Source organism: Sparus aurata, chromosome 20, assembly GCF_900880675.1.
Source record: "Sparus aurata chromosome 20, fSpaAur1.1, whole genome shotgun sequence".
Classification (NCBI taxonomy): Eukaryota; Metazoa; Chordata; class Actinopteri; order Spariformes; family Sparidae; genus Sparus; species Sparus aurata.
This window is the reverse complement of record NC_044206.1, coordinates 25,245,190-25,260,552: the sequence shown is the minus strand read 5'-3', so window position 1 is coordinate 25,260,552 and position 15,363 is coordinate 25,245,190. Positions and strand designations below refer to the sequence as shown.

The window sequence follows — 15,363 nt, the reverse complement described above, 5'->3', positions numbered from 1 at the left end:
CGCCCGGTGACCGTGTACAGACTGTTATTGAAGCAAGGTGTTTTAAAATCTTCATCCAGATTTAACAAGGAAAAAAAGAGAAGAAATCCTAGCTTTGGGCTACGGTGTGGCCTAGTTACGTTTAAAAGGTGTGAGGGAGGAATTCAGACAGTGAATGTTGACCAGCGGTTTGAGGAACAGATCACTATTCTTATATAATGAGTTTATTTAATCAGAGTAATCCAGTTGAGGTCAGGAATAACTTTAAAACAAAGAAATCAAGAAGACAAGGTCATGGGATACAAAGGAAGATGTCCTCTGAGCCATATTAAAGGGGTATTCCGGTGTAAATTTAATCCATGGTCCAACACACCGTGAAACTGTGTTAGACTCCCTCTCGAGAGATCTAGTTAGCAGATCGCTAAATTACGGAGTTTTATCAACCTCAGAAACGACCGCACGACAACAATACACTGCAGTAAATGGATCCAAATATAAACCGCCACCAAAAAGCCACAAATAATGCTCAGAACAGCACCAAACTTCAGCAACAGTACAAATAGGGTCTCAGCACATAGTCCAGGGCATCTAACCTCCGCTAGCTTAGCTGGATTTCTATTGTGAAGCTAAAAACAGAGTTCAACTCTCCTCCATCAGCTTCCGGGTCGGGAAGTCCCGACGCGACGATTACCGAGTGCGGTTAGAAATGCTCAATTCCGTTCTTTTCCCTGTCCGCTCTCGATAATAACTGTTATAAACTGGCAGGTAAGACACATATGAACTTTGATTGCTTTTCCATGGAGTCATAATCATACATTTTCATCCATGAGCCGCGGAACTCTACTGCACTCGGTAATCGACTCGTCGGGACTTTCCGTCAACAGGAAGCTGCTGCAGAAGAGTGGTAAATTTAGTCAGCTTTTCAGTAGAAATCCAGCTAAGCTAGCGGAGGTTAGCTGCCCCGGACTATGTGCTGAGACCCTATTTGTACTGTTGCTGAAGTTTGGTGCTGTTCTGAGCATTATTTGTGGCTTTTTGGTGGCGGTTTATATTTGGATCCATTTACTGCAGTGTATTGTTGTCGTGCGGTCGTTTCTGATGTTGCTAAAACTCCGTAAATTAGCGGTCTGCTAACTTGATCACTAGAGAGGGAGTCTAACACAGTTTCACGGTGATTTAGACCATGGATTAAACTTACACCGGAATATCCCTTTAAGATGTTTACGCTGTTGTGTTTGCAAACAAGGAAACACTGAGATAAATTATTATTAATTCTGAGTTATGTTGTAATATTCTCTCCCTTTTTGCTCTGTTTAGCCTCCACCAACTAGCTAATCGGCCAGATTACACTAAAACATGTTCGGGTTGTACGTTTGTCATTTGCTGCTTTAATATCAAAGTTAGCTTTTAAAAAGAACTAAATGAAAACGTTGATTTCAGTCCAAATTCAGTCTCAACAAACAGCAAATCAGCTGCAAGCTGATCCGTCACTGCAGCGCAAGAAATGCTTCCTCAAGAATAAATACGAAAGAATAAATACAAGGTGTCGTTTGCATCAATAAATTATGAAGATACACATTTTCTCTTGACGTGATTTGATGTCCAAAAATAAATGCATGTCACTGAAATGTTATGTGTTCGCTCATCGTGTCATTGTGTGATGAGATGTTTGACTAGAAATGACACAAATATACTTTCAAATCTTGGATGCGTCTTAACCGACTGAGAGCTCGAAGAATAACGTACACGTGTTATGAGACTGAAACGAGGCTGTTCTTCTGCTGATGTTAATGTTTTTATTGTAGAATAATGAAGTAATTTGTGCAGCTGCCACACAGATGTTATAGTGTAAGTGCTTCACAGCTGTACAGAAGGACGGCTCTTTAGTAGACGGTTAATTGATTCATCTTTAAGTCTTTAAAATGTCAAAGAAATGATAAAAAGCCTAAAGTGACAGCGGCTCTTAAGTAGACGGACGTGGTGACTCCCCATCAATCAACCAGCGTGACGACTTCAGGTTGCTTCTGTCGTCCAATTAATTAGTCTGAAACCTCCAAAACTCATCATTTACTGTCAGAAATGACAAAGAAAAGTAGCGAATCCTTCCGTTAAGAAGCCGGAACCATCACATGTTTGACATTTTTTTGCACGAGAGCAACCGGAGCGATTAATCGTTCGGCAGCTCGAGCGACTCATCGGCCGATCACTCCGGCGCGGTCGGAGGATGGCGGCCATGATGCTCGTGCTGCCTCGGCCGAGAGAGTTTTCTTTGATGGCTGTTATCTAGGTCAGTGGTGTGAGGCCGCGCACATACATACGGAGCTGATACACACCGAGCCACATCAAACACAGCTGGATCTGAAGGCAAAATGCCCTGAACAGGTGTTCCTTGGGAGCCTTCATGCTTGTGTTTCTTTGCCTGCAGGCGTTTAGCTGTGGGTCTGAATCTGTGTGTGTGTGTGTGTGTGTGTGCTACATTTATAATAAAAAAAGCAGATTTTGTTTCTGCAAAAGATTCCTGCTTTTCAGAGATGCGAGCTCAGATACGAGCACTCTGGAGATGCAGCATGCTCTCTCTCCGCTCTGATGATGATGATGAGACAAATGTTTTTTTTCGTATCTCTGCAGACAGCCGTCATTAGAGTCTCACCGCGGAGCACAAAGTGTGTGCTGCATTCAGAGAGGATTGTGTTACGAAAATTCAGATTTGCTCTCTTGTTTTAGTGAGGGAGGTCCTGGCAGGTCGTCCTTTGGGACCCTGGCAGCAGGTTCTGTTGTTTCTTGTACTGGTTTGGTACAGAAGCACGTGACTCCTGCTACAGCTGACCTCTGTGTTCGTCTCTTTCTCCTCTCAGGTCGTGTACAGACGAGCTGACATGGCCATCGGCTCGCTCACGATCAACGAGGAGCGCTCGGAGATCATCGACTTCTCCGTGCCGTTCGTCGAGACGGGCATCAGCGTGATGGTCGCCCGCAGCAACGGGACAGTTTCCCCCTCCGCCTTTCTCGGTGAGCAACAACAAACAACTGCTTCTTCTTCTTCTCCTCCGTCCATTTTGATTTGTGCCACCTGAATCCGGTCACAACATCCGTTTTTCCTTGAAGTTGGATGTACAGCACAGAGCGTGTGGACCACCGTCGTCTTCCTCCCCACATTCTCCCGGTGTGGCCTACTTACACAAGTTCTGTCTCTGCAGACGCTTCAGGAAAACTTCCCATTAAGCTTTTATCCCGCCGATAACTGTAGCCTACAACTAAATCCCCTTACGTACCGCGCACACACCTAAATCCCTTTTCCAAAAACCCCCAAACAACAAAATTCAGCACAAAAAAATCCTCAACAGTGTATTTCTGTCTTCTCATGTCCTCATCAGCTATCCCCCGACCACATATGGTGACCCCCATCACAGGTTAAGAAGCAGGAAGTACATGAGAGACTTACTTTAATCCTTCATGTTTGTTCCTCCTCCTCTTCCTCCTGCAGAGCCCTACAGCCCGGCGGTTTGGGTCATGATGTTTGTGATGTGCCTGACCGTAGTGGCGGTGACAGTTTTTGTGTTCGAGTACTTGAGTCCAGTCGGCTACAACCGCAGCCTGATCAGCGCCAAATGTGAGTCTCAAAACCTTTTTTTGTTTTAGTATTTATTCCTCCTGAGTTGATCGGAGTGAAATGATCACTGCAGGATTAATATCCCCAGAGGTAAGCATGAGACAGACTCAAGGAAAGCCCACAGATTTGCATGAATATCTTAATTATGTCACATATTTTGCAACGTCTTCTGTTTTCCGAGGCAAAAATAATAAATGTAGTTATGTGTCCTCACTCCATCAAAAGCCTCGGAATAGCCAGAAGCTGTGAAATAAAACAAATCATTAAAAAAAAAAGATGCATGAAATGAATTTGCTAATCTTGGAAAGCGCTTCACACAGTAAAGCTCCCGTCTGCACGTTCCTGCAGAACTCTCAACAGGATTTTTGGGGGTGGAGAGGGCTAATCAATCCCAGAATGCAACGCTGACAGAGCGTGTGCCTCGTCTCCAGGTCCGAAAGGTCATTTTCCTGTTTTAATTAGGATTCGTAGCCGTGCTAATCGAAAGTGTGATTGATGGCGGTGGCGCCCTCCCGCCGCTGCACATGAGCGACGGTGGCAGAGAGCGATGGAAACGGGCCGAGGCGGTGAAATTGTTCCCGTGTTTGGAAGTTTCTGCAGAAGGCCACGAGATGAGACACTTAGAGAATGAGGATGTTGAGGACGTCAGTGGAAAGACTGAACGTATTTCTCACTCACCTCCAGTCGAGGAGATAGTTTGGGTTTTAGATTTCTTTCTATCGACAGCGTCTCTGTTGTGTTGTGTATGTTTCCTCAGCTCCCGGTGGTCCGACGTTCACCATCGGGAAGTCGGTGTGGTTGTTGTGGGGCATCGTCTTCAACAACTCCGTCCCCATCGAAAACCCGAAAGGAACGACCAGTAAGATCATGGTTCTGGTCTGGGCCTTCTTCGCTGTCATCTTCCTGGCCTCCTACACTGCCAACCTGGCTGCCTTCATGATCCAGGAACAATACATCGACACGGTGTCTGGACTCTCAGACAAAAAGGTAAGGGAGTGAATTAAAAAAACCCACGTCTGTGAATGTCCAGATTCCACCAGCATGGATCCAGTTCTGTTCTGCTGAAGCTTCCAGGACCAGTGCCAGGCTTTGAGTCCAATTTGAGTTCGTTGACGTATCCAGATTGAATTTCAGAAGTCTGGACAGCAAAAAAACCCATTTGGATGTACTTTGAAAAGCGATTAGAATCAGTCAGAACACTTGGAAGTTCTTCTGTGATGAACAGAAGCGTTGACCCAATGATCTAATCCAGTTCTGACCGGGAAGCTAAACTTTTCCGGCTCCAAGGTTCTGGTCTGTGCACCACATCGTTAAGCAACCAAAAATAAATTGATTCAGAACCAACAAACAGCAGGTTTTCCTTCACACAAAGCGCCGACGTCCTCTGATTGTGACTCATCCTCGGTTTAATGGCTCTGCTTCAAACCTGTTGGAATCGCGGGCTGGTTGGCCAGATAGCACCGCGGATCCAAACGACAGAACTGGGTTCAAGAACTCGCGCTAATTTGGTGTAAAAGGGGTTTGAGACGCGCTGGACGCAGGCTGGTTTTGTGGAGATACGCAGCAAAACCTCCTTCTCCGTCTTTGTGTTTTTAAATCCAGCTCGTGCCACATCATCTCCTCTTTTCTCCGTCCATCAATCTGCATCGCTTAATAAACCGTGAACGGGAGAGAGAGAGACAAAGGAGTCGCAGAAAAGCCTTTAAGATCAAGTCAAGTAAAAGAACTTTGTTGTCGATCGTCTCTGTCCTTTCTCCTATCAGCGGGGAACCCAGTGGCATGAATGACTAATCAATTACCGCCGTCTGTCAATACAGATGGTGTCTGAGTCTCCGCTCGTCCTGTCAAGTATTTCGGTCCGTCCATCAATATTCCCCCCTCCCGCGCCGCCTCCGTCTCTCGTCTCGCTCGCGCTGTTAAAACAAGATCGCCAAATGTCAAACTAGTCGAAGAAGAAAACGTCAGCCGCACATTTCTGTAGCACAAACACTCGACCTCGGAAGAGCCGGATAGCGACGCCAGCAGGGATCAATAGAGTGATCTACGGCTGAATTAACCGACTACATGAACTCTTATGCAGATGTTTTAAGTCCCGCAGCATCAGGGACCAACATGAATCACCCTCAGCTGGCCTCCTTTAACTCCTCACTTCCTACACGACGGAGGAGTGGGCGGATTAAGTGCCGGGTTCACATCCCCGCAGGTTTAAAGGATGAAGCAGGTGTTATTCTTTATGTCTCTTATTTGTTCATAAACACAACGAAAAGAGGGAAAATCAATGTGTTGGTCCGCCTGTCGATAACAGAAATGTGGAAAAATCTGACGAGCATTAATCTTTTTTTTTCAAAGGACACAGCGAAAACGGGCCACTATGTACCGATCAGCGATGGTTAGAACATGTCGTTTTTGTTAAAGGGATATTCCGGTGTAAGTTTAATCCGTGGTCTAAATCACCGTGAAACTGTGTTAGATTCCCTCTCGAGAGATCAAGTTAGCAGACCGCTAATTTACGGAGTTTTATCAACCTCAGAAACGACCGCACGACAACAATACACTGCAGTAAATGGATCCAAATATAAACCGCCACCAAAAAGCCACAAATAATGCTCAGAACAGCACCAAACTTCAGCAACAGTACAAATAGGGTCTCAGCACATAGTCCGGGGCATCTAACCTCCGCTAGCTTAGCTGGATTTCTACTGTGAAGCTAAAAACAGATTTCAACTCTCCTCCATCAGCTTCCAGGTCGGGGAAGTCCCGACGCGACTTATTACCGAGTGCGGTTAGAAATGCTCAATTCCGTTCTTTTCCCTGTCCGCTCTCGATAATAACTGTTATAAACTGGCAGGTAAGACACATATGAACTTTGATTGCTTTTCCATGGAGTCATAATCATACATTTTCATCCATGAGCCGCGGAACTCTACTGCACTCGGTAATCGACTCGTCGGGACTTCCCGTCAACAGGAAGCTGCTGCAGAAGAGTGGTAAATTTAGTCAGCTTTTCAGTAGAAATCCAGCTAAGCTAGCGGAGGTTAGATGCCCCAGGACTATGTGCTGAGACCCTATTTGTACTGTTGCTGAAGTTTGGTGCTGTTTTGAGCATTATTTGTGGCGGTTTATATTTGGACCCATTTACTGCAGTGTATTGTTGTCGTGCGGTCGTTTCTGAGGTTGATAAAACTCCGTAAATTAGCGGTCTGCTAACTTGATCTCTCGAGAGGGAGTCTAACACAGTTTCACGGTGATTTAGACCATGGATTAAACTTACACCGGAATATCCCTTTAATGGTTTATTCCACTGAGCGGTGTGTAAAGAAGAACGTTACCTTGTTTGTTTCTCCTGAATCGTACCGAACACTTGAGGAAACTTCTGCGAGCTGATTCAGAGGTTACGGACTCATTTTTCCTGAACTCGACTCACCTCAACAAACACTTTTCTTCCCTCTTGTGATAATTACTACAGCTGATCCACTCGGGTGCCGGCGCCGGAGAAACTGCGGCGATATAACCGGAGCCCACTGAGGCTGGATAACGACGCGGGTCACCAGGAACCGAGCCGTCCTGTGAACTCAATAAAAGCCTACTCTTTAATTCCCAATTGTGTCTCGATGACGTTGTTTTTGTTCGAACAGCTGATTGTATAAAAAAGGCTGACGAGCGATGAACCACTCACGCTCTCTTTTGATTGGCCCATTCATTTATTCGCTCGGCTCAGAAGGTCAACGCGAGATGAATGGATCTCCTTCCTGTTTACAGTGTAATTGAGTATTTCTGTCCTCGCGCCGCGTTAACACGTCGAGCGGTGAGATGTGGAGTGGGACGGCGAGCAGGTCGGACCGGGTCGGGACCGTCTGTGGGCGGTGAAATGATTCAGACTGTTTGTAACTGAGCAGCTCCTCGTCCTCCAGCACTCCTCTCTCCTCTTTTCACAGTTACTTCTACTCTTCTGCCTCTTTCATCCTTTTACTTTACTTCCTCCTCTACTCTCAATTATCCTCTGCTGTTTATTTCCTTCTCTTTTCTGCTCTTGTTTCCTTTCCTACTTCCTACCTTTTATTTGGTCTTTTGTCTTCGGCTGCTTCCATTTCCTCTCCTCCCTCTTTCCTTTCCTTTCTTTCCATTCCTCTCATCTTCCCTGTTGTCCTTCTCTGTCAGCTCTTTTCTCATTTCCTCTCTTACTTTCTTCTTTTATTTCCTTTTCCTCTTCTCATAATTCCTTCATTTCTATTTCTTTCCTTCTCTTTCCTTTCCTTTTCCTCTCTTTTGTCCTTCTCTATCTCCTCTTTTCTCATTTCCTGTCTTACCTTCTTCTTCTTTACTTCCTTTTCCTCGTCTCCTCTCTTGTTTCCTTCCTTTATTTTTCTCTCCTTTGCACTGCTTCAATTTCCTCTCCTCTTTCCCATTCCTTCCTTTCTTTCTCCTTCTACCCTTTTCTTCTCTTCTGTTTATTATCCTCTCTCCACTTCCTGCCTTCTCCCATTTCTTCCTGTCCAACTTCCTTCCCTCTCTACTCGTTTCTCTCCCTTTCTGTCTTTCCAAACTCTCTTTTCTCGCTTCTTCCTTCCTTATCTTCTCACTTTCTCTCCCTGCTTTTCAAAATATCATCCCTCCCTATTCTGTTCTTCTCTCCTCATCACCGTCCATCCCTCCTCGTTTCCTACCTTCTCTCCTCCCCCATCTTCCCCTTCCTTCAGTCTCTCCCCTCTCCTTCCATCGTCTCCTCGCTCCCTTCTTCTTCTTCTTCTCTCTTCCCCCTACACTTTACCGAATCTCTTCTTCTCTCACCTCCCTCTGTTCTCTTGTCTCCCTCTCCTCATCTCTCTCATATCTTTCTCCCCCGTCTTCCTCTCTCCTCTTCCTCCGTCTCTCTCTACAGTTCCAGAAACCTCACGAGCATTACCCTCCTTTCCGCTTCGGGACTGTCCCAAACGGCAGCACGGAGAGGAACATCCGCAGCAACTACCTCGACATGCACACGCACATGATAAAGTACAACCAGAAGGGCGTGGAAGAAGCTCTGGAGAGCCTCAAAACCGGGTACATTTTTACTAAATTACACGATTTAGAGAAGAGGATATATTTAACAGATCATAATTTAGATGATAGAGCAGAGATCTGACGCTCTTTGTGTTGGAATCGATGTGACGGATGTATTTTTAGATTAAAGAAAAGTCACGTCTGCTTCTGCGGCGACACTCGTACAGTAAAGTGCTGTCAGACGCTGAAGCTTCACAGAGAATAAACTCAGAACGCTTCAAGTGACTTTGCACATTTTGAACCCATTACAACAACAACATGTGTATATTTTAATATTCTAATTCTAAAAAGCCGGCTGGATGTTTGATGAAGGCTCAGAAAGACAGAAAGCGATCGCAGGCTGCAGAGTAAAACGATCAGAAGCAATTTAACGTATACAACATGCTAAAACGGCGATACTGTAGAATCCTTTTAAATGTGTTTAACATCTTGTGAAACTTTCTAAACATTCTCTGGAATGAAGATGATGTATTTGCGTGCAGGAAGCTGGACGCTTTCATCTACGACGCCGCCGTTTTGAACTACATGGCCGGGAAGGACGAAGGCTGCAAGCTGGTGACCATCGGCAGCGGGAAAGTGTTCGCCACCACGGGATACGGCATCGCCCTGCAGAAGGACTCCCGCTGGAAACGGCCCATTGACCTGGCGCTGCTGCAGTTTCTGGGAGACGGTGGGCACATGATGATAATAAACACAACCTCCCTCCCACCCGTCATGCCTGCACACACACACACACACTCCTACACTTTCCTGTGTTTTATCCGTGTGTGTCGGTTTCTGTCCTCGCCGTGCGGGAAACCACGCGACTGGCATCGATCCAGTTCAGTGTGTGTGTGCTCTGTCAGCAGGGAAGTGGGCTTACAGGGAAGAGTTAATATCCTGCAGAACTGCAGGGAGTGTTGGGGATATGATTATCTCCATTACACACTCACACTTATCCTTTCTACCTATACACACACACACACACACACACTCACCATGACAGCCGCCGGTGTGGAGTTAATATCCTCCCTCCTCTGAGAGCTTAACAGCACCCCACACACACACACACACACACACACACACACACACACACACACACACACACACACACACTCGCAGTCACTCCGAGCTTTCCATGATGATGTAATAAAACAGTGTGTTTGTGGTCAAGATGCGTAACTGAGGGATAAAATGGGCCGAGCTACCTGGAGGACACTGTGGAGAACGTAGATCAAGAGGGTGGCCACCTGTTCAGAGGCCTGCTGCTGATGGAGGCTGATGGAGGTGTTTAATTCTTCTCATTCAAAAGATGCTTTGTTGGCACGCTGAAAGTCAGTCAGCCTGACGTGCGGAGTATCTTTGGAAGCACTGACTTGCAGCTTTAATTCAGTAATTTTGTGGTGCAGCACACTCAGACCATTTCTTGTCAGAAGCCTCGGTTCATCTCATCTTTCTATCAAGCTTCCTCAGAAAGCATGCTGGAGATTCAACAGTCTATATTAAAGCAAAATGAAGAGTTAGAGACTCAAATAACCGACGACGAGTTCACCGGCATGGAGGTAATTCTGCTGGAAGGATTTAACACCTGAAATAAAAAGCAGGCAACTCGCTGCACAACAACAGAGTTGACCGTTCGCACATTTTCTGGAATTGTCCACATATAAGGTCATATTGGGTAAAAGTGAACACAGGTATAAAATCTATTTTGGAATGAAAACCCTAAAATACTCTGTAGCCCTGTGATGTATCTCGGAAATATTGAGAATGCTGTAATGAGAATAGATCTGAATAATCTGAATGTAAACATCCTAAAACAAGATCGGTGGCTGGAAATTGTCCAAGAAACTTGTGTTATAAAGAAATTAACTGACCGACTGAGAGTCAGAGAGGCTGATGACACCGACTAAATAAATGTAAATTATTGTCTAATAGTGTGAACAGTGAAATATGTTTTTAGAAAACACACGCAAAATTATTATCTTTATCGTCTGACAATGCTTGAAAACACACAAACACACAGCAACAGCCCAGAACAGTCACGTTAAAGAAATTTGTGCACACACAGAAATGATGCAAATTCAAAAACACATCAACCCCAAAAACACATACATCTGTGTTGTACAGTTATTTACTCTTGGTGCGCTTGTTGTCACATTAACTGTAAGTCATTGTGTAACGTTTATGTTCCTCTGAGCAGAAACACTCAGTCCTGCTGTGTGTTTAGCTCAGCTGTAATCTTTTAGCTCCCTCACAGCTAACTAGCTATCAATAAGTTTTTGTATCTTTTCACGTGTTGCCAATAAACTTGTAAATCTGCAGAACAGAGAATTAAACCAGTTGTTCAGGTCTGAGGATGAACGAAAGGAGAGATTCTCATGTTTACGACTTGGAAGCATTTCTGTCTTCGAACTATTGGAGTGCGCTGTGTGAACGACTCAGCTCGGCTGGCATTAGGCGTCCTTCCACTTTGATCTTTCAGGGCTCCATATTATTTAAGCTAACTATATCACAGCTTCCCCAAACATAATTAATCCTTGGCTGGAAAAACCAACTCCCCCAGGACATTAACATTAAAGAAGCTCAGAGAGGAAGCAAGAAGTCTGCGGGTCGTTCACTTGAGCTAGTGCAAAGAAAAACAACCATAATGTATAAACGTGTCTTAAAACTTCAGTCTGCAGAGCACAACACAATATATATACTTATCCATAAATGGTTATTTCGAGCTTTCGTGTCTGTTTTTCCTCCTCCAGGAGACACCCAGCGCCTGGAGACGGTGTGGCTGTCGGGAATCTGCCAGAACGAGAAGAACGAGGTGATGAGCAGCAAGCTGGACATCGACAACATGGCGGGCGTCTTCTACATGCTGCTGGTGGCGATGGGCCTCAGCCTGCTGGTGTTCGCCTGGGAACACCTGCTTTACTGGAAACTCCGACACTCCCTCCACAAGTCGCGCAAACTTGACTTCATGTTGGCCATCAGCAGGGTGAGAGTTGCTAATCAGTTGATTGATTGGTTGTTTTGTCGGGAAGCCTTGTTGCTCTCGGTTGGTTTGATTGCTGGAAGTGCGGTCGAGAAACCGCTTGACTGATTTTTTTCCATTGATTATTTCGTTAAGTGACTGATTGGCTGCCTGTGATTGGATTAGTTCAGTAACAGCTCGGCTGAGTGACTGAAATATTGGCTGGGTGATTATCTTGATTCTGAGTGGATGCTTGGTTGCCTTCTTTTTTTCCAGTGTGATGCTGTTTTTGTTTTGTTTTTTTGTACATGAAATCTCTTTTATGTGATGATAAATGGGTGCAAATGGATGTGAATTTGCATGTAATTACATGGTATCATTGGAGGGTCTTGTTAAAATATTAGCTTAAAATGGCGCTGCGTTGTTATTAAGAATGAGAGAGGAGGGCAGAGAGGGGAGATAAAAGGAAGTAAAAGCAGCGCCAATTCTGGTGTTTAGTCAGCATTTAACTATGATTGCTTAACGTTCGCTTGCAATTAGACTAAATTAGCACCCAGTGTGTTGATGCTGTTGTTTGGGAATGTGGTTATTGAGGCAAAATAAAAGCTCTGGCTGAAGTAACAGCCAGGGAAAATGTCTGTGGACTCTGCGCTCCTCTGCTGTGTAATTACACCATTGTGCCTCGGTCCGGGTTTTATCAGATTAACGGCTAAATGACGATCTGATCATTAATCCGTACGGGGCGGCCCCAAGGGCCAAATTAAATTTGGCTCTTTCAGGATCTTCCAGCCAACTGTAAGCAGAGAGTAGTCATGGGATTTGGTTCTGTTTGTCCGTGCAGTTAGAGACGGTTTGTTCTGCGGGGGTTCTGTGTGTGTGTGTGTGTCCGTGATCGTGTTTTGGGGCAATCCTCTCAGCTTAAACTGTTTTTCTTTGAGTCTCGGGAGAATGCATAATGAATTTGTGACTAAGTCTTGCCTCGGTGATAAAATGAGATATTAATGAAATCAGGTTTTTTTTTTCTTCATTTTATTGCCAGTGGAGTTTTTTATTAGTCGGGAGGTGGAACGTCTCTTTGAGGAGCGCAAATTGTTTGAAATCTCGTCTGTGGAATTGTCCCCTCAGGACCACTTGGCTGGCTCAAGGTTAAACTAACTATTGATTAAATTACAGATGATGAGGTGATTGATTCTGTCTCATTCTCTTGTCTTCTCGCAGGGTATTTACAGTTGTTTCAAGGGAGTCGAGGAACCCGGGCGTTCATCTGGGTTGGCCAAACCGGACCTGACCTCCAACTACGCTCAAGCAAACATGCTAAAGATGCTTCGCACTGCCAAGGACCTGGTCTCCACTGCCAACGTCGAGACCTCTCTGGACAACGCCACCAAGACCATAGAGCAGTTGAGCCGTCATGGCGGCACCTTGCCTATTCGTGTCCCACAAGTGGCCACGGAGGCCGTGCCGGGAGGATTTGCTTACATCACGGAGAATCACTGCTCGATTCCTCAGCGCTCCATCACTCCACCTCTGTTACCTGCGGCTGTTACCTCTCTGAAACAGCAGCGGGGTGTAACCAGGCCCACGCCGCTACGCTACACGCTTCCGACACACTCTTCTTCATGTCTGTATGATCGGCCACTTCCTGTGTCCAGCCTCAGCACCCCTCACTTAGCCGTGGGCGAGCCGCTCCCTCATCAGCACCCACATCACTACCAGACCACCGGGAGACTCTACGTTGACGGCCATCTTCACTCGCCCTTCATTCCCTACACGGATCTCCAGCTACCCGACATCTACGCCTCTCACCCGATGTCCTCGCCTCAAGCAGGGTTATCCCGACGGAAACGGAGGTCCAAGAGTTTCCAGTGTGACGACAGAGATATGGAGAGGATCAAACACAGGGACCAGGAGAAGAGTGACAAAAGTCCCGTCTCGCTGAGTGAGCTCAAAGCCAATCACCTCCAGGAGAACCACATCTCCGCCCCCAGCGTTGACAACATCTACCCAGGAGAGGGGATGTGTCCTCGGGTAGAGAACTACGGCTCCTGGCCCCCGGAGGACCTCATGCTCCGAGGCAGACGCAGGAACCGCCGCCCCTCGTTCCTCAAAGCGACGTGGGGCAGCGAGCAGATGCGCCAGCTCGACGAATCGCAGTCATCGCTGTCCAGTCAGTCACCGTCTACCGTGCCAGATCTGTTCCCATGCATCATCACGCCGACCACACCTGCGAAGCCCTACAACCCTGCACACCTTCGAAACAACCTGTGCCTCCCACGGAACCAGGCCTACCTCCACATACGGGAGGACCAGAGGAGGCCCAATGGGCGCAAGGGCCAGAGGCTGCGCTACTCCAACTCCACCCACCTCCCCACTTACGGAGAAGCAGTCCGACACGGGACCGGGTTAGGGCGTGGGATGGTACGCAGAGCCACCAGTTTGCTCAGCAGACAGTACGCCCAGTACCTGAACTCATACCCTGGACTACCCCTCTACCACGGGCCCCTGGACCTGCAGCACCACAGCCAGGCCTCCAGCAGCCACCCGAGCCCCAGCCCAGTGTGTCAGCTGCTGGCTTGTGGTGGTGGGAGATGTGGAAGCCAGCGGGCTCTGCTGTACCAGGACAGCGTGTACGGGGCTTACGGGGTCTATCAGGGATCCCAGACTGGATCGGAGGTCCTGGCAGGTCAGGGAGGACAACCCTCGGGAAGCCCCTGCGTGCTTCGTCCCTGGCGACGGGTTTCCAGTCTGGAGTCTGAAGTTTGACGGATCTCATGGGACGGATACTTTGGATTAACAGAAGACTGTAGAGAGATTAGATTAATGTACCGGGGGGCGAAGTTATGACTTGAAGTTTTTGTGGATTTTCTATGTGACTTTTGTGGTAAAGAATAGAAGTTTCGGTCTGGAAACTTACCAGATGTTTTAGGACTTGTTTGATGTAGACTAAAGTAAGATAAGGGGACTGCACTGTTACCAATTAATCCTCGAACAAAGCTGTGGAAAGCCGGCGTCGGCAGGTTTTTGCTCACTTGCTACTTTCCTACAACAACGCTTGCGTGTTCCTCGTGCGTTAATGTGCACTAAGATTTACAACAGTCCACGGTGTTGGCGCATGGTTAAACTATAACCAGAGTTTTCATGCTGTGTGTGTTGTGTATATTTTTTAATGTGGACGGTTGGGTGGTTCAGCCTTGAGTAGATGAACTGTTTACAGAGGACGTAGTCAAGGGGGGAAAAAAGGGAATCGTCTCTTTAAAAAAATACAGCCACCAAAAACAAAGCAGCCACTGTAGCAAGATTTGTGAGGAGCAGCAAGAGTTTAAAGGGATATTCCAGTGTAAGTTTAATCTATGGTCTAAATCACAGTGAAACTGTGTTAGACTCCCTCTCGAGAGATCAAGTTAGCAGACCGCTAATTTACGGAGTTTATCAACCTCAGAAACGACCGCACGACAACAATACACTGCAGTAAATGGATCCAAATATAAACCGCCACCAAAAAGCCACAAATAATGCTCAGAACAGCACCAAACTTCAGCAACAGTACAAATAGGGTCTCAGCACATAGTCCGGGGCATCTAACCTCCGCTAGCTTAGCTGGATTTCTACTGAAAAGCTGACTAAATTTACCACTCTTCTGCAGCAGCTTCCTGTTGACGGGAAGTCCCGACGAGTCGATTACCGAGTGCAGTAGAGTTCCGCGGCTCATGGATGAAAATGTATGATTATGACTCCATGGAAAAGCAATCAAAGTTCATATGTGTCTTACCTGCCAGTTTATAACAGTTATTAT

The 15,363-nt window shown here is 46.4% G+C and overlaps 1 protein-coding gene across 2 annotated transcripts in view; it reads left to right on the top strand.

Annotated features, from left to right (window-relative positions):
* The window catches only part of LOC115570613 (glutamate receptor ionotropic, NMDA 2C-like), a 55,051-nt gene extending 40,117 nt beyond the window's left edge, over window positions 1-14,934 (top strand). Inside the window, exons 10-16 of one of the 2 annotated variants that reach the window (XM_030399203.1) lie at window positions 2,835-2,988; window positions 3,464-3,589; window positions 4,347-4,576; window positions 8,469-8,629; window positions 9,112-9,299; window positions 11,362-11,594; window positions 12,789-14,934. In XM_030399203.1, the coding sequence (XP_030255063.1) occupies window positions 2,835-2,988; window positions 3,464-3,589; window positions 4,347-4,576; window positions 8,469-8,629; window positions 9,112-9,299; window positions 11,362-11,594; window positions 12,789-14,333 (2,637 nt within the window). In that variant the 3' untranslated portion in view covers window positions 14,334-14,934. The remainder of the gene's footprint in view (window positions 1-2,834; window positions 2,989-3,463; window positions 3,590-4,346; window positions 4,577-8,468; window positions 8,630-9,111; window positions 9,300-11,361; window positions 11,595-12,788) is intronic. The other variant, XM_030399204.1, reaches the window with a different exon arrangement.
* The last annotated feature ends 429 nt before the right edge of the window (window positions 14,935-15,363 follow it).